This window comes from Gracilinanus agilis, chromosome 4, assembly GCF_016433145.1.
Source record: "Gracilinanus agilis isolate LMUSP501 chromosome 4, AgileGrace, whole genome shotgun sequence".
Taxonomy (NCBI): Eukaryota; Metazoa; Chordata; class Mammalia; order Didelphimorphia; family Didelphidae; genus Gracilinanus; species Gracilinanus agilis.
In genome coordinates, this window is record NC_058133.1 from 70393863 (window position 1) to 70421641 (window position 27779).

A 27779-nucleotide genomic window follows, 5' to 3' on the forward strand; every position below is an offset into this window, starting at 1 on the left:
GGAGAGGAGAGGAGAGGAGAGGAGAGGAGAGGAGAGGAGAAAAACAAGACCTGGGGGAGGTCTTTTTGTTTTGTTTTGAATAAAAGAAAATGGAGAGAAAAAGAATACATTGTGGAATAAATAAGGCTATAGACAAGAGCTTACATTTCAGATAAATAGAGCACATAAGAGAAGAGTCTATAAATGTGAAGAAAGGGGTCTGAAAAACAGTATCACATGACCATATTCTTATTTTTAACAAGACAAAGGACTGAAAAGACAAACACACAGTTTGGTATATAACAACAGAAAATAGGGTTAGAAAAGGCTAAGGAAGATGGGGTGTAGAAGGATGATAAAATCAGGAAAGGAATTATTACAAGTGAAATATCAGTTTGAGAGAGGCTATTGTAAAGTTAAAAAAAAGAAAATCTAAGAAATTGGGGTCTTGGCTTAGTAAAGAAGAAAAGAAAGAGAAGTAATAAAAGATCATTTAAATGATAACTAGTACTGATAAATTCCTTCTCTTTCTCTAACCCCTTCTTTATAATGAGGTAGCTAGGGAGAAAAAGGGGAAAAGAAAAATGCAAATTACAATAATAAAAATGAATATAAATGAGATAACCTCACCTAGAAAAGGTAGAAAGGTAGCAGAACAGATTAGAAAGCAAGTCAAAAATATTTTTATTACAGGAAACACACACACACACAACTAATTTAGAATTAAAATGAGAGTAGAAATCAGTAGCAGTAATCATGATCTGAGACTAAGAACATTAAAAACAGATACAATTAAAAGAGAGAAGCAGAAAAACTATTTATTATGCTTAACTAAAGAAAAGGAAGGAAACAAGCATTTACTTTATGCCAGTCAGTATGCTAACTGCTTTACAAATATCTCATTTGATCTTCAAAAAACCATAAGAGTGGCGTTATTATTATCCCAATTTCGTAGTTGAGAAAACTGAGGCAGGAAGTGGAGCAAAGATGCCAGCTTAATAGCAATGAAAGCTGAAATACTCTGATAATCCTTCCAAACCAAGCACCTTGAAATGGCAGGTGTCAAAAACTAACAATAAGATGGACAGGGGGGTTCTCTTGCAGAAAACAACTTAAAAGGTAGACAGAGAGATAAATTTTCATGGAATAAGGGAGAACTGGAAATAAAACTACATGAAGAGGAGTGTTGGCCAACTCTCTTCCTCCTTCCCCCTCCCATGGCTCCAGTTTCTGAACCTGGACATAGACCAACTTTGGGATTCCAGGACCTTGACTACACCAACAACAGAGCACCGCACACTCCACACATACTCCTTAAAGTCCCAAGCTTGACCACCAGCCCACAGAGAAAGTCCCTAGTACTTGGTCCTTTCAAGACTGTGCTGCAGTAAAGCCCTAGCTGTGGGGCAAAATAGCTCAGAGTGCTGAGTCATTCTGCAAGCCCATCAGCAAAGGAAACAGAATCAACAGCTTTCATAACTATCAATCCCCAGGCCAAAAAAAGGCTGGGAAAATGAATAAACAGCAAAAGAAACACCTAATCATAGAAAATTTCTATGAAGACAAAGATTCAATAGAGGTTGGTGAAATCCAAGAAACCACATGCAAAAACTACAAAGAAAAATGTCAACTGATTTCAGATACTAGAAGAACTCAAAAAGGAATTCAAAAATAAAATAAGACAGGACTCTAGTGGAAAGTGAACTCCAAGAAGGAAATCAGCTTTAAGGGGAAGGTGGGCTCAAAGAAGAAAGTCAGCCTTAGGAGTCACCTTCAGCTTCAGTCATTGTCTTGACCTGCCTCTTTGAGGGAACTTAGTTTCAACAGATTAAATGTCAAAAATGAGTTAACCAGAGTGCTGGTTCCGGGTTAAGATGGCGGCAGAGTAAAAAGCGGCTGCCTGACCTCTCCTAACCAAAGCATACAGGACTCCTCAAAGGGACATAAAAACAAATCCAGACAAACGAAGGGACCCCACAACAGGGTGCAGCATTGAAGGTACGCGGAATCAGGGCATTTCCATGCTATAAAGGGGTGAAACAGCTCTCTCTAAAATGCAAGAGGAAGAAGCCCCTCCCCTACCCCACACACCACATACAATGCCAAGGCCAGCGCACAAGAGTTAAAGCAGGTTTGGGGCACCCATTTAGTCATTGGCAGCTCCAGGGCCTGTTCCTGAGAGCAGCAAGAGTTAGGACCACAAGAGGCTAAAGACTGCAAAGACTTTGAGCTCAAGCGTGGGTAAAGGCATTGACTTAGGCGCGGACAAGGATCTCGAGCGCAGGCTTGGACCTCGAGTGGGGACCCTGTGCAGACCGGAGCACGACTGTGGAAGCAGCCCCTGAGACTGTTGAAGGAGCCTCGGGCATAAGGGCAGATGGGGGGAGGGGGGAAGAACCACCAGGAGGTGTGACCCCCAAGAACAAGACCTGAAACCTCCGGAGCCTAGAGAGCGCAGACAGACCCTGAGTGAGAGGATAAAGAAGACAGAAGTGGTTATTGTGATTTCTGACAAAGCCAAAGTAAAAATAGATATGATTAAAAAAGACAGGGAAGGTCATTACATCCTGATTAAAGGCAGTATAAACAATGAGGAAATAACACTACTCAATATGTATGCACCAAGTGACATAGCATTCAAATTCATAAAGGAGAAACTGGCAGAGCTCAAGAAGGAAATAGATAGGAAAACCATAATAGTGGGAGATCTAAATATTCCTCTTTCAGATCTAGATAAATCAAACCAAAAAATAAATAAGAAAGAGGTAAGAGAGGTGAATGAAGTCCTAGAAAAATTAGACTTAATTGATATGTGGAGAAAAAAAAATAGGGACAAAAAGGAATACACCTTCTTTTCTGCTGTACATGGTACATTCACAAAGATTGACCATGTAATAGGGCATAGAAACATTGCAAACAAATGCAAAAGAGCAGAAATAATAAATGTAACCTTCTTAGATCATAATGCAAGAAAAATAATAATTAGTAAGGGCACCTGGACAGGCAAATCAAAAACTAATTGGAAATTAAATAATATGATTCTCCAAAACCAATTTGTCAAAGAAGAAATCATAGAAACAATCAACAGTTTCATTGAAGAGAATGACAATGATGAGACATCCTACCAAACTCCATAGGATGCAGCCAAGGCAGTACTCAGGGGTAAATTTATATCCTTGAGTGCATATATTAACAAATTAGGGAGGGCGAAGATTAATGAATTGGGCATGCAACTCAAAAAACTAGAAAGCAAGCAAATTAAAAATCCCCAGATGAAAACTAAATTAGAAATACTAAAAATCAAGGGAGAAATTAATAAAATCAAAAGTAAAAGAACTATTGAATTAATAAATAGACTAGAAGCTGGTATTTTAAAAAAACTGATAAAATAGGCAAAGTACTGGTCAATCTAATAAAAAAAAGGAAAGAAGAAAACCAAATTAACAGTATCAAAGATGAAAAGGGAGACCTCACCTCTAATGAAGGGGAAATTAAGGAAATCATTAAAAACTATTTCACCCAATTATATGGCAATAAATATAACAATTTAGGAGATATGGATGAATATTTACAAAAATATAAACTGCCTAGATTAACAGCAGAAGAAATAGAATACCTAAATAATCCCATATCAGAAAAAGAAATTGAACAAGCCATCAAAGAACTCCCTAAGAAAAAATCGCCAGGGCCTGATGGATTCACAAGTGAATTCTATCAGACATTCAAAGAGCAACTAATCCCAATACTATACAAATTATTTGATATGATAAGCAAAGAAGGAGTCCTACCAAATTCCTTTTATGACAAAAATATGGTACTGATTCCAAAGCCAGGGAGATCAAAAACAGAGAAAGAAAACTACAGACCAATCTCCCTAATGAACATAGATACAAAAATCTTAAATAGAATACTAGCAAAGAGACTCCAGCAAGTAATTAAGAAGATCATCCACCATGATCAGGTGGGATTTATACCAGGAATGCAAGGATGGTTCAACATTAGGAAAACCATCCACATAATTGACCATATCAACAGTCATTAACAAACAAAAATCACATGATTATCTCAATGGATGCTGAAAAAGCTTTTGACAAAATACAGCATCCATTCCTATTGAAAACACTGAAAAGTATAGGAATAGAAGGACCTTTCCTAAAAATAATAAACAGTATATATCTAAAACCATCAACAAGCATCATATGCAATGGGGATAAATTAGAAGCCTTCCCAATAAGATCAGGAGTGAAACAAGGATGCCAATTATCACCTCTATTATTCAACATAGTACTAGAAACACTAGCAATAGCAATTAGAGAAGAAAAAGAAATTAAAGGTATCAAAATAGGCAAGGAGGAAACTAAGCTATCACTCTTTGTAGATGATATGATGGTCTACTTAAAAAATCCTAGAGAATCAACTAAGAAGCTTGTAGAAATAATCAACAACTTTAGCAAAGTTGCAGGATACAAAATAAATGCACATAAATCATCAGCATTTCTATATATTTCCAACACATTAGAGCAGCAAGAGGTAGAAAGAGAAACACCATTTAAAATCACCCTAGACAATATAAAATACTTAGGAATCTATCTACCAAAACAAACACAGCAATTATAGGAAAACAACTACAAAACACTTTCCAAACAAATAAAACTGGATCTAAACAACTGGAAAGCCACTGATTGCTCATGGGTAGGACAAGCTAACATAATAAAAATGACCATTCTAACCAAATTAATTTACCTATTTAGCGCCACACCTATCAAACTACCAAAAAACTTCTTTACTGAATTAGGAAAAACTATAGCAAATTTCATTTGGAATAACAAAAGATCAAGAATATCAAGGGAAATAATGAAAAAAAAATGTGAAGGAAGGGGGCCTAGCAGTACCAGATATTAAACTATACTATCAAGCAGCAGTCATCAAAACAATATGGTACTGGCTAAGAGACAGAAGGGAGGATCAGTGAAATAGACTTGGGATAAATGACATCAGCAAGACAGTGTATGATAAACCCAAAGAGCCCAACTTTTGGGACAAACATCCACTATTTGACCAAAACTGCTGGGAAATTTGGAAAACAATATGGGAGAGAAAGGTTTAGATCAACATCTCACACCCTACACCAAGATAAATTCAGAATGGGTGAATGACTTGAATATAAAGAGGAAAACTATAAATAAGTTAAGTGAACACAGAATAGTATACCTGTCAGATCTCTGGGAAAGGAAAGAATTTAAAACCAAGCAAGAGTTAGAGAAAATTACAAAATGTAAATTAAAATGCTTTTGATTATATTAAACTAAAAAGCTTTTGTACAGTCAAAAACAATGTAGTCAAAATCAGAAGGAAAACAACAAATTGGGAAAAAAATATAACAAAAAACTCTGACAGGGGTCTAATTACTCAAATATACAAGGAGTTAAATCAATTGTAGAAAAAATCAAGCCATCCCCCAATTGATAAATGGGCAAGATACATGAATAGGCAATTTTCAAGTAAAGAAATCAAAAGTATCAATAAGCACATGAGAAAGTGTTCTAAATCTTTAATAATTAGAGAAATGCAAATCAAAACAACTCTGAGGTATCACCTCACACCTAGCAGACTGGCCAAAATGAAAGAAGGGGAGATTAATGAATGCTGGAGGGGATGTGGCAAAATTGGGACATTAATGCATTGCTGGTGGAGTTGTGAACTGATCCAACCATTCTGGATGGCAATTTGGAAGTATGCTCAAAGGGCTATAAAAGAATGCCTGCCCTTTGATCCAGCCATACCATTGTTGTGTTTGTACCCCAAAGAGATCATAGATAAACAGACTTGTACGAAAATATTTATAGCTGCGCTTTTTGTGGTGGCAACAAACTGGAAAAGGAGGGTATGTCCTTCAATTGGGGAATGGCTGAACAAACTGTGGTATATGCGGGTGATGGAATACTATTGTGCTAAAAGGAATAATAAACTGGAGGAGTTCCAGGCGAACTGGAGAGACCTCCAGGAACAGATGCAGAGCGAAAGGAGCAGAGCCAGAAGAACATTGTACACAGAGACTGATATACTATGGTAAAATTGAATGTAATGGACCTCTGTACCAGCAGCAATACAATGACCCAGGACAATTCTGAGGGATTTATGGTAAAGAAGGCTGCCCACATTCAGAGGAAGGACTGCAGGAGAGGAAACATATAAGAAAAACAACTGCTTGAATGCATAGGTCGGGGTGGACATGATTGAGGGTGTGGACTCGAAACTACCACACCAATGCAACTACCAACAATTTGGAAATAGGTCTTGATCAAGGACACATGACAAAACTAGTGGAAATGTGCATCGGCCATGGGTGGGGGGAATGTGGGGGGTGAAGGGGAAAGTAGGAGCATGAATCATGTAAACATGTTAAAATGAATATTAATAAATGCTTAAAAGAAAAAAATAAGACAGATTGAAGAAAAATGGGGAAAAAGAAATGAACGTAATGCAAAAAAGAAAATGGCTTCAAAAGTAAACTGATCAACTGGAAAAAGCACAAAAATCCAATGAATAAAAGAGTTCCATGAAAAGTAGAATGAACTAAATGGAAAAGGAGGATCAAAAGGTCATGGAAGAAATTCATTCTTTAAAAATTAGAATTGAGCAAATACAAGCTAATGACATCATGAGATATCAAGAAACAATAAAACAAAATCAAAAGAATGAAAAAAATAAAAGAAAATATGAGAGAACTGAGGCAGAGGTTTAAGTGAGTTGCCCAAAGTCACCAAGTCTGCAAGGAAGTATCTGAGGCCACATTTGAACTCAAGTGTTCTTGACTTCAGATTCAGTACTCTATCCACTGTACTACCAAATTGCCTCTCACAGTACCATGGATAATGAAATAATAGCAATATTTAATAGTATATGCACTGAATGGAATAGCATCTAGGCTCTTAAAGGAAAAGTTAGTCAAATTACAGAAGGAACATTTTTTTAAATAAATAAAATAGTTTAGGGATCGGAATATGCTCCCTTTTATACCCCCCCAAAAATCGACAAATAATAAACAACAAAGTAATAAACAACAAAGAAATCAAATCCTGAACAGAAATCTAGGATTCTAGAATCGTTATTCTAGATATCTAGAAGGTGTTATAAAACACCTATTCTTATAATGGAAATCTAAATTTATCATTTAGATATCAAAGATCATACCTTTCACAACTACGTGTAGAAGTGTTCTTGATTATACAAAGATAAGAAAGTTTAACAAGAGTCTAAATGGATAATTTTGACCATATGAAATGGAAATTTGTTTCACAAAGAAGATATAGTTAAAGTTAACTGGGAAAAAAATAATAGTGAAAATTAACATAGAATTAATTATAAGGGGAAATCTTTGCAGCAAATTTTGTGAGAAAGGCCTGATATACCACATATGAAACATATGTGCAATGTGCTTATATATGTGTGCATATGTATATTAATATTTATCTTCTCACCATTTATCTACTAATGAATAAGAGCCATTCCTTAGTAGATATACTTATACATATATATAAAAGACATCATGGGAGAGGGAAAAGGAAAAATGAGATTCCAAACAAAGCAGGAATGTTCAAGAGATCCATGTTTATCCCGATCATTCTGTTCACTGTCCTTGCCTTATATACTGACTTCATTGCTTAAAGACTAGAGTAAATCAGTGGTGACACTGAGCATGGTGAGAAGTACAGCTGAAGAAGCTCCTACTGTTTTTTCAGTTTGTCCCCATTTTCCCAATAATGCAGAAGTCTAATTTATCTGCTATAAATGTAAGGAAGTAGGATGCAACTGAGAAGTTGAGAAGACTACAGAAAGTTAAAGATATCCATTGTGGCAAGACAAGGAACTTAATTTATTATAATTCCTGGAAAATCCTTAGCTATACCATAGATACTATGTAACAATCTTTTAACAAGTTGGGTTGTCTCTACATTTTATTCCTAGTGATGAGTCCACTCTGACAAGCATCTTTCATTACTATGCAATTTTTAACATTTAAAAAACACAAAACTATATCTTCAATAAAAAAGACTTATTTCCAAAGATTTATAATTGCACTCACAGATTATCCTTCCTACAGCAATTTTCCAAAACCATGAGTTAACGCACTATACTTATATACTGGTTTTTATTGTTCAATAACATTATTTTTTACTTTATCCTACAAAATGTAATTATGCCAAAAATTTTAGATTCTAAATTAACTAAAGCTATTCAGATTCAATTGGTTCCTTCCAACTTCTACTGATGCAAAGACAGGACTCAATTTAATTTTGTATCTTTTTTATCATTATAAAGTTTGGTAAGAAGAATGAAAGTTGAGAATATTTCCTTATGAAATGTTGCTTATAAAACTGTATAATTTTGTTTTTATAAGGTTAAAATAATATTATTCAATTAACCAACATGCCTTAAAGTTTGCAAAGTGCCTTCTTTACATATTATCTCAAATGACCCTTAGAACAACCATATGAAGAAGGTGCTATTAATATCCCCACTTCACAGATAAGGCAACTGAAGCTTAGAAAGGACAGTAACTTGCACAGAGCTGCTAAGCTGCTGAGGAATGGTTCTGATACCAAGTACAGCACTTTATTCACTGTGCCATCTCACTTTCTGGAAAAAGTAACAGACAACTACCACCCAAAGCAACACCTACTATCAGGAGTATATTTTGTAAAGGCAAAAACAGAAGATACTACAAAATACAATTCTTAGGTTTAAGTTAAAGTATTGCTTTTCTAACAGGTATAACCAAGTCTTCTAGTAAAAAAAAAAAAAAACCCTAAAGTTATTCATCTCTAACTTAGCAGCTCTAAGAAAGCAAAATCTTAATTATCAGGTCTACACAGTGAGTGGCATCTAAAAAAATCATTTCCAAATACTCACCTAAGAAGTTAGGATAAAGATGGTCAATATTGTCCACAACATAATTACACTTGGGACACCTATTATTGTCTTCCAGGCTCTGATGGATACATTTATAGCTATAGGTAAGGAAGAAAAAAGAAAAAAAATAAATCAATAATATATGCTATACCCTCAAAAAAGTTAGTTGTAAGATTTTATCTTTATAAAGCCAAAATGAGACTAATTTTTTTTAGCAGTACTTTTTTTTATTTGATATTTTTTCTTTCCAGAGAAAACATGCATTTTACAGAACCTGTAACCACATCAATATGTTTACACTGATTTGTGAACTCTGTATTTTTTGGAATGTTGGAAAACTCATCATACCCAATATGCAACAACAACAAAAGAGAGGAATACCTTAAATTAGGATATTTTATGGTTAAAAATACTCATATGAGACTAATTTTTAATGCTGATTCACAAAAAATACATTTAAAATCATAAATCTGGGAAATTACTCTTATTTATTCAGTGAGGTGATTATGTTATCTCAAAGAAAAAAGATTTATGGATTATAGTGTTGTTACAGTAGAAAAGTGAAAGATTTTTAGGTAAAGGCCCAGATTTAAATCCCAGCTCTGCCAATTATGTTGTGTAAACTTTGGCAAACTCAAAGAACTTCCCTGGGACTCAGTTTCTTCAATTTTAAACAGAAGGAGTTATACTATACAACTTCTGAAATTCCTTCCAGCTCTAGATCTATGTTCCTATGAGGTTAGTCTAAAGATCTCCAAAGACTCCTTCAAATCTAGCACATTTTAATGTAGCTCTAAGGTAATTAAATTGGAATCATGACTAACCAAACTTTTAAAAAATTTTCTCCTGAACAAAAGTCCAATCTAATTAATACCAAATATGGTTAAGTACAAGCCACATACAAGGGTATAATACTAGGATATGGGAATTTAAAGACATAATTGAAAAACAGTCCTGCCCTTAAATACCTTCCATTCTACTAGGAGATATAACACAGAAAGAGAGCAGTAAATAAATCATAATTTGAAAAAAAAAAAAAAAGAAAAACACTAAAACTAAAGAGTTATGGGAAAGTTTTAAGCAGGAGGCAAAATGTGGAGGCTGAACCAGCTGAGACATCTGAAGGCCTTCTTCTCCAAATGTATATTCCTTACCTTGTAGATAAACTTTGAAGGAAGCTAAGTATTCTGAGTTAGAGCCAAAAAAGTTATGCATCCCAAGTACCCAGGGATTGATGATAGGAGAAATCATGGTATAGAGATAGGAGAGTGAATAACAAATCTTTGTCATAAAGAGGCTCAGATAAGCTAGAGAAACGAACATATAGAATGAAGCAATAGGAATAGATAAATAAAAAAGGGCTAGAATCAGAATGTGAAGGACATTAAAGTTGTGCTGATAATTTTGTTTGTTAACCTGTTAGCTAGAGGAAAAATAGCGAAGATTCTTGAGCAAGAATATGCCATGGTCAGCCTTGTACTTCAGGAAGACTGTTTTGGTAGCCTTGCAAAGAATAGATTGGATAGGAGAACCTTGAAGCAAGCAAATTAGAAAGATATTTAAGGACTGAGAGGTGATGAGGGCTTGAATTAGGATGGAGGTAATATAAGCAGAAAGATAATGACAGAAGCCAAAGATGGTAGGGAGGTTGAATTAGTTGGGCTGGACAATTGGCTGGTTAATGAGAGAAGCTAAAGAAAAAATGTTATGAAGCAAGAAATCTTAAAGAGAAATCGATTTTCTTTTATATCCAAATTCCAAATATTAATACTTTGTAATGTCTTCCTCTCCCATTCTTTAAAAAAAAAAACAAAACAAAACAAAACACAAGCATTACCCTAAAAAACCTATTTAGTAGAATAGTTTACTACTGGGTTCAATCTTTTTTCTTCCTTCCTTGAAAGGAGAGGAAACAAAAATACTAACCAAAATTGGGGCACAACAGGCCAAGAACTGGTATGGAAATAATACTCTTCCTCTCCCCTGTAAAAGTGAAATTTGGGAGATGCCATCTAAAAGTATATATATTTTCTATGGACACGTGGGAACTATCAAACTACATTTCCCGTGGTCCAACGGGTTTCTGGTTCCGGTTCTTTGGGCGTGTGGACGTCTGCGTCCCCATGCAGAGAACAGTTTAAAATGAGAGGAAATCCGAAAGTAAATTCTTTTTTTTAGCTTTTTAGCTCTCCTCTTTAGCTACCTGCCCCTTTAGCTACCGGCTTTTTAGCTACCTGAGCTCGCGGAGAGAGGGAAGGTAAATGGCGGAGGTGAGGTTGGAATTTCAGCATGGCTTTTATTAAAATACTATTCTTCCTTTTGATCTCGGTGGCCTTCATCATTTTTAATCATAACAGTTTGGCAAACCAGAAGGTGAAAATTTGAACTCTCAATTTTCCAGATAGCCTAAAGAGAGCCATGCCTGTTTTTTGGCTGTCTTGCTCAGTTTTTTGGGGCAATTTTTTAAAAAAGGAAAGTGGCCTTGCTCGCCATGCTTTTGCTAAAAGCAACAGCACATTTTTGCCTCAGGTGGGACTCAGCCACTCATCCTTAGCTGACCTGAGGTACCTTTTTTTAAGGAAAAAAGGTGTTTAGAATTTCCCTCAGGGGGATGGGATGTGTGTTAAGTTTTTTAAAATTCAATAATGTCAAAATATATGTATATTTAACTCTTTTAGGAGTAATTTCAGGGGGAATTGTATAAATCTTAGAAGAAAGTGTATGTTTTGTAATCTATAATGTAAAGTTTAAATTCTTTTGAGAATAATTTCAGGATAAGGATCTTGCCATCTCCCCAGAATCCAGACGACGAACCTGTTTGGTAAAGACACCATGAAGATGTCTGAAAAGCCTTCACTGTACCATGAAGACCAAATTTGAACTTTGGGGTGCAGTTGATTGAACTATGGGGAGTGGAAATTGAGTTGAATGCAATTTGTTCTAATTGTACACTGTTATACCAATAGGGGACTGCCCCCAAATTGTTTTTTTGTCAATGCGGCTAATTTTATCCATTTGTTTATCCATTTCTTTTATCCCCCAAATTCCTAAATTCTTAGAAGTTGTCTATTTTTACAGGTCCAGCGAAGAAAAAGGGCTAACCTTTTTTTTGCCAGACCTCAAGGGGAATTGTAAAAGTGAAATCTGGGAGATGCCATCTAAAAGTATATATATTTTCTATGGACACGTGGGAACTATCAAACTACATTTCCCGTGGTCCAACGGGTTTCCGGTTCCGGTTCTTTGAGCGTGGGGACGTCTGCGTCCCCACGCTCGGAACAGTTTAAAATGAGAGGAAATCCGTAAGTAAATCCTTTTTTTTAGCTCTTTAGCTCTCCTCTTTGGCTACTGGGCTCAGGAGGAGAGGGGAGGTAATTATGGCTAGGCGGCAGTTTTGAATTCTTACAAGCGCGTGGTCTAATGACTTTATCTATCAGCATGGCTTTAATTAAAATACTAATTTATATATTTATATCAGCCTTTATCATTTTTAATCTTAATACCCCAGACAATGTCAAAGACCCTTATCTATTCCCAACTTTATAGCAAGGTGATCAAAAGTTTTAAGCAACTGCTATAAGGTTAGACTGGCTTCCTTCATATTCTCAAATAATACTTATCCCATGTAAGAATTAAAATTTAGTTATTATAATTATATCTTTAAAATATGTGGCCGCCAGGAATCAACAATTCAGGTTGATTCCGTAATTAAATCAGACCCAAGTCAGCATCGGGTTGAGGAGTTTATTTACAATCAGAAGGTGAGTAGGGATAAAGAGAAGAGGGAGGTTAGAAGACTAAATAAATGAAGCTGTAAGCCGCAAGGCCCAACAGCCGGATAGGCAGAGTTTAGAATTGGCCCAGCTAGGCCAAGGAAGCCAGCCTAACTTACCCACGTGACAATACAGAGTGTAATCTGTCTGTGGTCTCAGGAGATGCTTCTTCTTCCAGTTCCAGACGACAACTAACTCTACAGGAAGTTCACTAACTTACTTAAAGAGAGTGTGTCTTTCATCACTTCCTGTGGTCCACCTCTAATTCAAATGGACAAATGGCAGTTTCTACATTGATTTGGACTGCCCAAAGGGCAGTCCCTTATTCTTGATTTGTTACTTATTGTCACGTGTGGGTAACTCGTCTCCCCTCCCCACTAAGGGAGGTGGGAGTGACATCATTAGCACGCCTGTGTTGAGTAGATTCTTGACTATTAAATGGGATCTGGCTATTCTATTTACACACCCACTCACCAACCAACCCAAAGTCACTTTTTATTTTAAGTCTAAGGGAAAATTTTGAAATTTCACAAAATCTGAGAACTAGAAGAAAACCCTGCAACCACCTGGTCAGAGGAGTCTAATTTAACAAATCGTGTAAGTAAGACACAAGAAAGATCTGTTTGTCATGTGATGGGTGAAAGGGATACTGGCAGAAGATATTTGAGGAAAGTGAGATAAGAAGAGAAGAAAGGGAGATCATGCTAATGGACTCAATTCTTTCCTGAAGCATAAAGCAAGTAGTTGAGAGGATGAGTAAAAGGATGGTAATGGAAAGTCTGAGGAGCAACAAAAAGGTTTGGAAAAGTCACCATGAGTGGGATAGTAAGTCAATTAAGGAGATATAAAAGGACTGCTCTGCTACAGTGCAGATCCAATTGAGATTATATAATATAAATTTGTAATGGATCCAGTTAGTGATGTTCAATGATTTTCTGAAGCTTCATTAGCAGCAAGTACAAAAGAAAAAAGAAAAAAAGGAACTAATCCAAGGTTGAGTTCTGGCAAGGGAACATAAGGAATATGAAAGGGGGCAAAGGGTTCCTTAGAAAAAGTGGCAGTGTGAACTCTAACTGATTCACCAAGGGGTCAAGATGAGGAAAGAAGGAGAGTGGAGCCACTAAAGACTTGATGGTATGGCAAAGAACAGAGGAGTGTAGAGACTGGAGAGCATCATGTATATGAAGAATATAGTGTGAGATTGAAAGCAGAGAGTAAGCTAGAAAAAAAACAGCAGCCTATGATCACATAAAGGAATGTCAAATTTGGTTCAGGAACATCAAAGTGGTGCACTTGTGAGTGATGAATAAAGCAAGAATATGATCATCTCTGTGTACATCTGATGTAAGGGAGAGAAGTAAGTCATATTCCTTTTCAAATATAAGCTCCTTGAGGACAGGGACTGTCTCATTTTTTGTATTTGTATCCCTAATACTTAGCATAGTTCCTGACACAGAGTAAGTATATAATATATGCTTTTTTATTCAATTCAATTGATCTCCCAAAGGGAAGAATCCAGATAATTTTTCATCTTTTTATAATCCAGAACATATCTCAGTGCTTTGCACAGAGATGGCATATAATAAACGTGTTAAATAAAGTTAACTATATGGCATCAAACCGCCCTTTAACAACAGTAATAAAAATAATAATGTTGACATTAATATCAATAATAGCTGAAACATTAAATGCTTTAAAGTTTGAAAAGTATTTTATACATCTCATATGATCATTAAGAAATAATCCAAAAAGTGACAGAACAAGATAAACAAATGCAACACTTCAACAAATAGACCAGATTAGCATCCAAACTAAAAATAATTATATACTTGTCACATAATATATAATATACTTGTACTTTATTGAGAAAACTGAGGGCCCTTTCCATTACATCTCCTACTATTGGGGCCCTTGATCCCATTCTTGCCTAATTACAATTTTCCCTCATCTCTCTATTCTTTTTCTTCCCCTTTCCTTCTCCTCTCTCTTCCCACCTCTCTCTATACTGTTCTCCCCCTTTCATATATTCTATCTCTTCCTATGTACTGTTTCCTTGACCACTGCCTTAAACATGCCCAAATTTCCTTTAATCTTAAATGATTAAAAAAAAATTTACTAGACTCTACCATACTCTAAAGATATTAATTATATCAATCCTTTTATCAGTCAAACTCTTTGATAAAGCTTCTGTCTCCATTTCCTTTCCTCTTACTTGATCCTTTGAAATCTGGTTTCCAATCTCTTCATTCAATTAGAATTCCTCTCTCCAAAGTTATAAGCAATCTCTAAAATGGCAAATTCACTGGTCTTTTCTTAGACCCTATCGTTCTTAATTTCAATGTGCTATATTTGACTCCACTCCTAGATACTTTCATTTCTCTGGGTTTTCATGACAGCAGTCTCTCATAAGTTCTCCTCTCATCTGCCTGACCATACCTCAGTCTTCTTTTCTGAATAATACATATCATGTTCCAACAACTGTAGGTATTCTGAAGGCTCTGTAGTAAGTCTTCCTTTCTTTTCTCTATATACTTGCTACCTTGGAAATTTCATCAATAGCCACAATTGAATCCTCAACTAAACCAAGCTATTGAATTGCCTACTGAACATTTCACATTGGATAGCCCATTATGAAATCATCTAAAACACAGAATGTCCAAAATAGAATTCATTTCCCCTCTACTCCCAAAACTACCTCTGCTCCAAACTTCCTTATTTCTTTCAAAGGCACCATACTATTCCAGGTTTCCAGGACTATCCTATAATCTTGACATTAACTCCTAACTCACTCTCAACTCCCATAACCAATCACTCACCAAATCTTGACATTTTTACCTCTAGAAGATTTCTTGCATCTGATCTCTTTACTCACATAGCTATGACCTTAAATGCAGGCTCTCACCACTACTCAATTATATTATTGTAGCAATCTCCTAACTATCTCCTGTTGTGAGAGGCAAAAGGCAAGAGAGTTTATAACAATTTTAGTCCCTTAATTAAAATTGTTATAAAATCTCTTGTCATTTGCCTGCTAGTTTCCATAGGCCCCTTGCCTAGATGGTACAGTTAGGGCCTAACTGCCACTTCTGTTAACAGATAATCTCCTTAGCAGTTAAACCCAGTCTCCCTACCTTGTTTGGTCCTGCCTTCTGTCATTCCTGTCTCCCTCACACCCACTGAGCCCACAAAATAATATTTTATTTAACTCCCTTGGTTTTCCCCATAATACTCCCCACGCTATATCAAACCATACGTTATTGCCAAAATTATTTTCCTTAAATGCAAAGCTGATCTTATCACTCTCATACTCAAACTCCAGTAGACCCAATTACTTTTAAGATAAAATATACTCTTCTGTTTCACTTTTAAAGCCCTTAATAATTTGTACTAATCTTTCCAGTCTCAAAGGATTCGCCTTCCACTTAATTCATATACTGCAAACTAGCCAAATTAGTTTTCCATCTGTTCTTCACAGGACACTCCATTTCCCAGTTCTAAGCATTTGCATCAGTTGTTCACAGTTCTTGAAACACACATTTAACTCGTCATCTCCACTTTAACCAACCTCTCTCTTCCTTCAAATGACAAGTCAAGCACCAAATTTTATAAGAAGTCTTTCTTGATCCTCCAACTGTTAAAGTCTTTCTTCCCAAAATACCTTTAATAACTACTTTGCATTTATTTGTATTCATTCTGTACTCACTTATAATTATTCTATATGTACCCTTGTTATTTCCCCAATTAGAATGTAAGCTCCTTGCAAGTAGAGATTTTCATTTTTTTGATAGAATAACCAGTACCTAACACAACTGTCAAGACACACTTAAAACACCTTACTTAAAACACCTGCTGATGCTAACTTAAAAGCTATCAGGCAGGTAGGTGGTACAGTGAATAAAGCATTAAGCCTGGAGTGAAAAAGACTTGATTTCAAATTTAGCCTGAGATGCTAACTAGCTATATGACCCTCTGGGGCAAGTCATTTAATTTCTGTTTGTCTCATTTCCTCGAAAGTAAAATGGGGATAATGGCGTCTGCCTCCCAGGGAGGTTGTCAGGATCAAATGAGATAATATTTGTGAAGTGCTTATTATAACAGTGGCTCATACATAGTGGACACTAAATAAATGTTTATTGCCTTTCCTCACTCCCATCTTGAATACCAATCATTTTCAGTTTAACATTCTACCAACTTTAAAGAGGAATGGTAAACTTACAATTCCAATCTATGCCACTATGGAAATAATTTTATAATCTAGGAATGCTATTTTCAAAATTAAGTTAAATCTACAGAAAACTAAAATTCATTTACTCACCCAAAATAGAAGCAAAAAGGTTAAAAAATCCAAAGCAAAAGCTCAGGTTTATAAAAATAACTCAGTTAAAATAAATTGGGCATTCTGAAAGCACTAAATGTCAATAAAAGTTAAATATCAGTACTTAAATTAAAGCTCTCTACTTTCTACTTTCAAGAGAAAGAAATGATAGAACATTTTTGTTATCAATCTACAAGGTTAAGGTAAATCTAGTTATTTCAGAGACTTCGTACTTTAACTAGGCTTGTACCTTTCTTTGAAAGTAATGAAATATAAACAATGCTTAAGTTAGAAATCGCTAAAACACTATCTCACCAAACAAAAGCATCTTACCAGAAACTGTGGCCACATTTCGTCATGTATGCTTCTTCAATCATGTCAAAACAGATGGGGCTAAAAGAAAACGAAAAATTAATATGACAATTTTTGTAAAGAAGCACAAAAGAGCACAATTTTAAAGAGGAATTGCTGACAATGCCAGGAAAATAACAAAAACACATGTTTTTCAGACTCATATTAACTTTAATCAACTTCAACTTTCAAATTTCACCCTTTTAATAAAACTGATGTGTGAGATACTGACCCCAAAGCAGCAAAAAACCTTAAAATCCCTTCTCCAGTTTAATAAAGTAAATAATGTTTTGTATATGTTTTAAAAGGCAGTATGGTATTTTGGAAGTAGTTCTGGTCATAGAAATGAGGAAAGACAAGTTCCAATCCTGCCTCATACACTTAATAGGTATCTAATCTTTGCCCTCCCCCCTAAGATCTTTTTTATCTGAAAGATGGTGATTAATAAGAAAACCAATGAGGCATAATGAAAAGAGCACTGAATTGGTCATCAAGAGACATCTGGATTCTACTTTTTCCTGATATTATTTGCTATTAGCCCATGAACAAATCACTTAGCCTTATAAAGCATCAGTTTTCTCCTCTATAAAATGGGGATAAAAATTGCACCTACCTCAAAGGATTGCTATAGGATCAAGTGATTATTTCAAGTGTTTCATACATCTTAAAAAGCATTATATGCTTGATTGTATTGTATTGATTTCTTTGACCCTCAAGCTAGCCATAATATTTATGTTACCTCTGCCTTAACTATGGTTTTGAGAAGCAGTGTACACAGTGGATAATAAAAGGAATGGATCTAAAGTCAGAAGACCTAGGCTTCAGTTCTATTTCTACTACTTACTGACAGTATGCCCTGACCTCTCTGGGCCTGGTCTCTCCTCTGTAAAATAGGGAAACCAAAATCTGTTCTATCTTCTTCATTGGATTGTTGTCAATGAGATAGTCAAAGCTCTTATATGCCAAGAACAATGCTAACTAAGCACTGAAGATATAAGGAAGGGCAAAAGCCAGGCCCTGCTCCCAATGAGCTTATAGCTCAGAGGAGAAAATATCCGAACAACCAAATATAAACAAGATATACAAAGAAGAACCTGGAAATTATAGAGAAGAAGTATAAGTAATGGGGAATTGGGACAGATTTCTTATAGAAGACAGTACGTTAGCTAGAACTTCAAGGAATCCTAGAGGAGGAAATTAGGGAGAAAATTCTGGACAGGAGAACAGAGGTGAAACTATCTGAAGTTTGGAAATTCATCTTATACAAGGAACAATAAGAAGCCCAAAGTCCTGGAACCTAGAGTACCTGGGTTAAGGAAATAAAGTGTAAGAAGCCTAGAAAGGTAGGGAGGGATATAAATTATGAAGGGTTCTGAATACCAAAAAAGTTTAAATCTGATCCTAGAAGGAAACATAGAGCCATTCAAAGTTTACTAAAAAGGAGTCTGACATTATCAAATCTTCTTTTTAGAAAAATTAATTAAATAACTAAATGAAAGATGGATTAGAGTGAGGAGAGACTTCAAGAAGAGAAACTAACCAGAAGGCTATTGCTAGAGCTATAGCCTAGGCCAGTGATGGTGAACCTTTTAGAGAAAGAGTGCTGGGCCTCTTCCCCCACCCCCTGAGTGCCGTGCACCCCCTGCACAAGACGAAGCGTCAAACCCCACCCCACCACCACATTCTGTGTACGCCCAAACCCTCTGCTTATCCCACACAGGGACTGCTGGACAGAGGGGTGGGCTAAATGAGAAATGTCCTCACTAAGTTGTTGGGGAAGGGAAAAGTTCCACCTGGGTCACTCTGCCTTTCTAGTAGTGAATTCTGGGAGTGGAGGTGTACAGACGGAGGGTGGCCAAGTGCCCATAGAGAGTATTCTGTGTGCCATATTTAGCACCTGTGCCATAGGTTCACCATCACTGGTCTAGGCATAAGGTGATGAGGGACTGCACCAAGATGGCAGCAGTTGTCAGAGCAGATAAAAAGGCATATAAAAGCAAAACAGATGAAAGCAGATAAATGAGGTATATACAAAGGAAGAATCAATAGTAGTTGGTTATTCATTTGGATATGGAGAGGTGAGGTTGAATGAGAAGTCAAGACTTAGATTATGAGTCTAGGTGACTTCAAAGATAGTGTTTCTCTCAAATAGATGTAGGAAAGTAAGGAAGGGCTTGGTGAGAAACATAATGAATTCAATTTTGGAAATGGTTAAGTTTAATATATCTATTTCACATCAAATTGCAGATTTCTAATGGGTTATTGGAGATATGAGATTTAAGAGACTCAAGAGTAAGGATAGATAAAAAGATCTGAGTGAAAATATAAGTGAAGAGATGACCACTGAATCAATAGAAGGGGATGAAATCATTAAGCCAAATAGTATGGGGGAAAAAAGAAAATCCAAGATAGCCTAAGATGGACCAGTTATTTAGCTAGGAGTATAAAGAGTAGTGCTATGAAAACCTGGAGAGAAGAGAATATAAAAGTGAAGAGAAATAAAAAATTATTTCAGGTAAATGATATAGTTGGAATAAAATGCAGAGCAATCAACTTTTAAGAAGAAAGTTAAAAGAATTAAAGACACAAACTGTAAGTGGCATTCTCAAAGAGTTTAGTTACAAAAGGGAGGAGAGATTTAAGATAATAACAATAAGGGAATTGAGGGTTTTTCTGAGGATAAGAGAGATAAGTGAATAGTAAGGAAATAGCTAGCAGAGAAGAAGGGGAAAAGATTAGCAAGAGAGTAGGAATGACAAGGCAATCTGCTGGAGAAGATGGAATGAAATTGGATCATTTGTCATATGAGGGGGTTTTGCCTTAGCAAGAAGAAGATTCTCCTTCTCAAGTAAGAAGGGAAGAGATAGCCAGAAGGCAATTGAGTAAAGTGAGATGAAGAGGAGAGAAGAGAAAGTTCTCCACAACTAGACTGCTTTTACAGGGAAAAACTAAGATAAGCTGAAGTAAGGTTCTCAGCTCAAAGGATGACGCAAGTAGGAACTATTGGAGAATTGAAAAAGAAAAGATTGAAAAAGGCACTATTTTGAGTGTTATCATGAGATTCAAAATGCCATGAAAAAAGTAAAGGATTGTGCAAATCTTATAGAACTATGTAAATAACAATTAGTAATATATTTCAGTCACTCAATAAACATTTTTTTTTAAACCCTTGTACTTCGGTGTATTGTCTCATAGGTGGAAGATTGGTAAGGGTGGGCAATGGGGGTCAAGTGACTTGCCCAGGGTCACACAGCTGGGAAGTGGCTGAGGCCGGGTTTGATCAATAAACATTTATTAAAAATCTACTCCGAACTGCTCTAAACAAGACAGTCCTTTCTCTTAAGGACTTTGCAATATAAGAGGAGAAAACATAGAAATGATTATTTAAAAACAAGCTATTTATAGGATCAATTGGAAATAATTTTTAAAAGAAAGGTACTAAAAATTAAGGATTGAGAAAGGCTTCCTCTAGGTGAGATTTTAGCTGAGAATAGAAGGAAGTCAAGAGGCCTTGGTGAGCAAGAATAATTCAAGCATAAAGGTTAGCCAATGAAAATGAACAGAGATGAAAAAGGGAGGGCTCTGTTCAAGAAACAGCATGGAGGCTTAGTTAAAACATCTTATTTCCCTCTCAGAGAGAAAATAGGTTACTTGGTAATCAAATTAGATAACATTTGTTACACAAGCACTAGATAAGAGTTTATTTCCCCCATTAAAAGGCTTTGGACAGGTAATGAAATTGGACTCTAAAAACAATTAAACTTTGCAACAATTAGAGTACAATATAATACAAAATGCATTTAAGTGTCTAAAGTAATGTTAGCGAACATGTGCTTTGAGATTTACAAATCACTTTCTGTGTTTTCTCATTTGATCCCCACAAACATCCCAGTGATATAACTCCCTCAAATACAGATAAAGAAACTAAGACAAAGAAATTAAATGATCTGCCTGCCATAAACAATCAAGTAACAGAAATCAGGAAAAGTTCTTCCCTGAAGAAATATATGTGCTTAAAGCCAGAAATTTTTAAATACTTATGTGATATGAGCACGCAATGAGAAATGGAGGCAGTCTGTGCAAAGGCAAGGCATGAAGACATCAAATGCTGAGAACAGCAAGTAGAACAATTTGGCCAGAATATCTATTCAAACATTAAAATATTACAAATTTTTTATTAAAAGAAGTTTTTGACTAAAGAACCTTCTGTTGGTCAAATGCGAAATCCTATTTTATACTTACTACCACTTCTAAGTTCAGAAAAAAAAGTTTAACAAATGTATTTCTATTACAGAATTAAGTCATTCCAATTTTACACATCAAATATAAATGTACACATGTAAAAACATTCTCACATAGTATTGTTCACTATAATTTTTAAAGAATTACGTTAAAATTCAAATGCATCAAGTATGATTTTCCATTTACATTTTCTATTATGAGTCTGCTATAGTCTTGTGAAAAAATGGAAATTATTTGAAATTCCAATAAGACTCTCAAATTTATCTATCATTAATAAATCTATCAATTTCTCACAAATTACTTTGTAGATGTTTGGAATCACTGTATCTTATAAGAATTTAAAAAACTACATATTTTAAAAATTAATATGTGTTCTCAATAATACTGTATGCCAAACTGAAAATAAGAGATGAGAGTAGAGGCAATTCCCATATATATTCCTAGAAAAGTCTTTATTAATGTCTGTAAGCTGAATCACATATTTAAATTCCAATAACCAAGGGGAAAGGGTAGGGGAAAGATTTTTTCTTAATTATGGATTAATCTCTTCCAAATCAAAAATTCTGTGATATTCCACTGGTCTCCCTGGGGATTCCCAAGTTGGGGAAAATTTAAGAGTTACCTGGTCATAGGTTTTCTAATTTATCAATCAAGTGTTTATTAAATGCCTACAGCACTGGGAACTCCAACAGACACTGGTGACTATTTTTGGTGATTTTTCTGTTTTTATTTTTACCTTTATTTGTATCCCCAGAGGCTGGCACTCTGTCTGGCACATATATACACTTAATAACTGTTGACTGACTGAAACAGTCCCTATACTCAAGGAAGAAACATTCCTTAAATTCTGGGAAACAATGTTTACACATAATGAAATGAAATACATGAAATACAGTCAAGGTAATTTCGGGGTAAAGATGCTACCAATGAGATGCCCCTGGAAAGGCTTCACAAAGAAGGTAAAACTTGACCCAAAATGGTGGCATCTTTTAGGTGAGAACTGAGGCATAACTTAGAAATTTCAGACCCAAGGAAGTTTTTGAGAATTATGACCCCAGTTCACGGCACAAGGAAAAAAAGTCAAACCTCAGAGTCAAGAAAACTAGGCTTTAGAACTCGGTCTTTTGCTGATGCAAAGATGTGATATTGAGCAAGTCATTTCCCCTCACTAGGCCTCCATTTTCTCATCTGTAAAACTAAATTATTAAGAGGCAGCTATCTAGGATAAGAGTGCCAGACCTGGAATCAGAAAGACCTGCATTCAAATATGGCTCCAGATACTTCCTAACTGTGTGACCAACCCTGGGCAAGTCAATTTAACCTCAACTGCCTAGCCCTTACTGTGCTATTCTGTCTTAGAATTGATACTAAAACAAAAGGTAAGGGTTTTAAATTGTTTTTTTTTTGTTTTACAGACAGAAAGTAAGAGTTTTAGGAAAAAAAAATTAAGGAATTAAGTAATTTTTTTAAAGTACCTCCTAGTTCTAACATGTTTATATTTTTCTACTTTGCCTTCTGCCACTCTATCCCTTCATCCCATCACCCAAATGATGAAGTAGGCTTACTCCTTTAACAATGCTATCCACTCTGCTTGTTCAAGAGATCCTATTACATCTCATCTCCTTTCTACTCCTCAATAAACTTTCATTGCCTTCAGATAAAAAAAAAAAATGCTCTGGCATTCAAAGCCCTTCATAACATAGCCCACTCCAGTCTTTTCCTCCAAAACTCCTTAATCCAGTGATACCGGCCTCCTGGTTGTTTCTTGATCAAGATGCACCATCTCTCAGCTCTGGGAATTTTCTGTGTCCCCCATGCCTGAAATACTCTCCCTCTTCCACCCAAAACCACGGACTTCCATGGTTTCCTTTAAGTCCTAACTAAAATCCCACATTCTACAAGAAGCCATCCTCAACCTCTCTAAATTAGTGTCTTCCCACTGTTACTTATGTCCTATTTATCCAATATGTAGCTTCTTTGTTTATATCTGTTTATATGTAGTCTCCTTCAATAGACTGTGAGGTCCTTGAGGGCAAAGTATGTCTTTTGTATCCCAGGAAGGTAGCACAGTGTCTGGCACATCTTCTGGTTGATTGAAGAATGCTTTATATTAAATTTTCCAACCACAGACTCTGCTCTCATTTATTATAAAGATTCGATTGTGGAACAACGGAGACTCATTCATGTTATGTGTATTTCTTTTAACCAGAAATTTATGACAGGATAACATACATTACTTTTGACAAACGGAATTCATCTACTGTGATAAGAATTCATATTATGACACAAAATCTTTTCAGAAAACTGGAAAGGAGCCTAGCAGAAATCATTTTTAGATCACTATTTTAAAACAATCAGGATATTCTACAATACATGTCATAACCTCAACAGCAAAGAAATTTATATTCAGGTGTATTATAGGAGAATATTTTATAACCCAACAACAGCAGAAAATATCACAGAAGATAAAATAATTTGCTTACATAAAAATAAGTTTTCTAAATATTTAGAGAATATTTAATTTTGTAAAATATGGCTATAGATGATCAAATTTCTTCCTTTAAAAACTGCCTATAGATTATCCTTTAAAAAGGCTCATTTCTAAAAAAAAAATAAAATAAAAAGGCTCATTTCTAAGATATATTGGGAATTTATTCAAACATACGTAAGTTTGAATATGTCATTATTATGTGTGTGTGCATATATATGTCATTATAAAAGTCATTCCTAATCCTAACAGATCTGAATAAGCAGTTCTCAAAGGAAAAGATCCAAGCTATCAACAGGCACATAAAGTTTCTTCAAATCACTAATAACTAGAAAAATGCAAATTTATATCAACTCTAAAGGTCTAGCTCATACCTACCAGATAGACAAAAAGTGACAAAGAAACAAAATAACAATGTTAGAGGAGCGACAGGAAAACAGAAACAATAAGGATGTTAACAGAACTGTGAATCCACCCAACTATTCTAGAAGACAATTTGCAACTATGCCCAAGAAGTAACTAAAACTAAGGCTTTCTCCTTTGGGCCTGTACTTCAGGGGAAGAAAGGGGAAAGAATCCAAATATACAAAACTATTTACAGCAACTCTTCATAGGGGCAAAGGGCTGGAAACTAAGGAGGATAACTCAGAGAAGTGTTAAATAAATTATGCTATAAGGAAATAATGGAATACTTATTGTGCCATAAAAAAGGACAAAAAGGTTGAGAATGAATTCAGATAAACCTAATATAACTTGCATGAACTAATACAGAGTAAATCAAGCAGAATCAAGAGAGCAATATCACTATAAAGACAACTTTGAAAACCTTAAGAACTCTGATCAATATAATGGCCAATCAGAATTTCAGACAACTAATGAGGTAGCATGCTATTTACCTCCTGATAAAGAGATGAGAAACTCAGTAATATAAAGGATGAGAAATACACTTTTGCATATTAGCAACTCAGGAATTTGTTTTTCCTTTACTATTCATATTTGCTTCTAGAGTTTGGTATATCTTTTTCTCCTTCCCCCTCCTAGCCCCAATGTGGAGGGAGAGAACATAAATGCTTATTCATTTTAAAGTTGTTGGGTTTTTTTTAAGCTCTTAATAAGATGCCTAGTAAGCATCATTCTGGCTTTATTAGATATAAGGATGGAAAACAACGTTTAAGACAAAAATATGAAGAGCTGCCAAAAACCACAATACTAAACTATAGGTTCTAAACTATTCCTCTGTTCATTACTTGCAAGTTTTTGGGGGGAATTCTAAAATCTTCAATTTGATCAACAGAACAGGTTAAAGCTAAATTTTACAAACACTTGATCAATTAATGCTATGTTTCCAATTTGTCTTATTTGTCATCTTATTTGACTTTTTTTCTGCTATGGCGAATACAGGTAGAAATGGTAATGTAAAGCTCTGTTTCAAAATTTTTAGCTTAAATTTTAAGCACATAGTTAAAACATAGGCTTATTTTGTACTTAACTTGATTCCTTCCCAAAAGATTTTGTCAATATTGGTTTATAAAAATCCTTTTTTGTTCTCCAGAAATCAAAGCATAAGACAAGATACCATCCAGATAACCAAAGTGAACAAGATCAAGTGAAACTTTTTGTTGCTATGTCTATCAAAGATTTTTGTATGATTGTAACACAGAATGAGATGTACCTTTTTGTACTAAATCACTGCTAAATGAAGATTCTCATGTAGCTCTGTACCTTTGAGTCATTTTATGACTGTGACTATATAGTTGGCTATAGACAATCATACACTGAGCATGAGTCAATGATAGAAGACATCAGCAACACATTGGAATGGTTACTGAAAGGAAAGCTAAAGAGATATACTAATAGTACCCCATAAAAAATCTTTCCCATGTCCTAAATTCTCAATATTGGGTCAATAACTTAGACATTTTAAAAATAATATTATGAATCAAGTCTTTGAATAGAGAGAGCTTGCTTGATGTTCAACTGAAAATGTCTTCATCAAAGTGTTTCAGGGTAAAATAAATCTTATCTTAAATCAAATCATAAATTTTGGGTGATAACCCTTAAAAATTATATAAGAGAATTGTATTACTTTTAATCTACACCTCTAATTCTAATTTATTAAGTGTCTACTACCATGTACCAACAATGACCATGTCAAGTGACAGAAATATAAAGATAAAAAAATTGCCCTTGCTCTATAGGAATTTAACATCTTGCTTGTGGTGGGAAATGAGGGTGGAGTGGAGAGAAGGAGAACCAGGTGAACCATAGGCATAAATGTATATATGTATATATACATACATAGATACAACACACAAAGTAACTGAGGAAGGAGAATGCTAATAACTGGGGAAAGGGAAAGACTTCTCATAGAAGGCAGAACCTGAGATGTGCTCTGAAAAAAAAAGGCAGAGAAGTTATAAGTGAAGATGAAATGGGAGAGCATTACTAGCATATTGGACAATTTATGAAAAGAGAGAGAAGCAATGGATTACTTGTGCAAGGAAACCAGAATATCTCAATCACAAAGAGAAATAAGACATAAGACTGAAAAGGCAGTATGAAGCAAGATTAGAAAGAATTATAAAAGTCTGTTATAGTTGATCCTGGAGGTAATAATGTGCCATTGGAGTTTATTAAGGAGTAGCAAAATCAGACTTGATCTTTAAGAAAATGAAATCTGAGGATGGACTGGAGTGGAAAGAAACCTGAAGCAGGGAGACCAATCAAAAAGATAGGGAAACCATCCAGGTGTAAGATAAGGACTGCACCAAGGGTGGTTGCAGTATCAGAAGGAAGGGAATATACATTATATATGTTGTGAAGTTAGATTCAACATGACTTGATAAATGATTTGAGGGGGGAGGGAGTTAAGAAGTCAAGGTTGAACATATAAGTTAAGAAGAGGGAAGGGCTTGAGAGGAGCACAACATAATAATAATAATAATCAGCATAGATATAGTTCTTTAATGCTTTCAAAGCACTTTATAAATATCCCATTTTCTCCTCTAACTATCCCTGGGAGGAAAATGTTATTTTTAACCTCATTTTAGAAATGAGGAAACTGAAGCAGAGAGGTTATGTGGCTTCCTCAAGACAACACAGCTAGTAAGTGTCTGAGCTGTGATTTAAACTCAGATCTTCCTGACTGTAAACCCAGCACTCTATTCACTGATAACTGCCTCAACTTAATCATATTCAGTTTAAGATGTAAAATAGGCAGCTGGAGATACTAGATATCAGGAAAAGAAGTTAAAGTTGAATAAAGAATGATCCCCACAGAGATTTCTGATAATGGAATCCAAGGGAATTGATAAGATCACCAAGTCAATTGTACAAAAATATTTATAGCCATGCTCTTTGTGGTGAAAAAATGAGGGGGTTTCCATCAATTGGGGAATGGCTGAATAAATTGTGGTATATGTTGGTGATGGAATATTATTGTGCTGAAAGGAATAAAGAAATGAACGAATTCCATGTGAACTGGAATGACCTCCAGGAATTGATCCAGAGTGAAAGGAGCAGAATCAGGAAAACATTGTACACAGAGATTGATACATTCTGGCACAATTGAATGTAATAGACTTTTCCACCAGCAGCAATGCAATAATCTAGGACAATACAGAGGAACTTGTGAGAAAGAATGTTATCCACATCCAGAGAAAGAACTGTAGAACCAGAAATGCATTAGAAAAATATATGCTTGATCACATAGTGCAAT

The 27779-nt window shown here is 35.3% G+C and overlaps 1 protein-coding gene across 1 annotated transcript in view; it reads right to left on the bottom strand.

Annotated features, from left to right (window-relative positions):
• Positions 1-27779, bottom strand: part of COP1 (COP1 E3 ubiquitin ligase) — a 317833-nt gene that overhangs the window by 273524 nt on the left and 16530 nt on the right. Inside the window, exons 2-3 of the mRNA XM_044674889.1 lie at positions 17314-17373; positions 8893-8990 (exon numbers count right to left, since the gene is read on the bottom strand). Coding sequence (XP_044530824.1) covers positions 8893-8990; positions 17314-17373 — 158 coding nt within the window. The remainder of the gene's footprint in view (positions 1-8892; positions 8991-17313; positions 17374-27779) is intronic.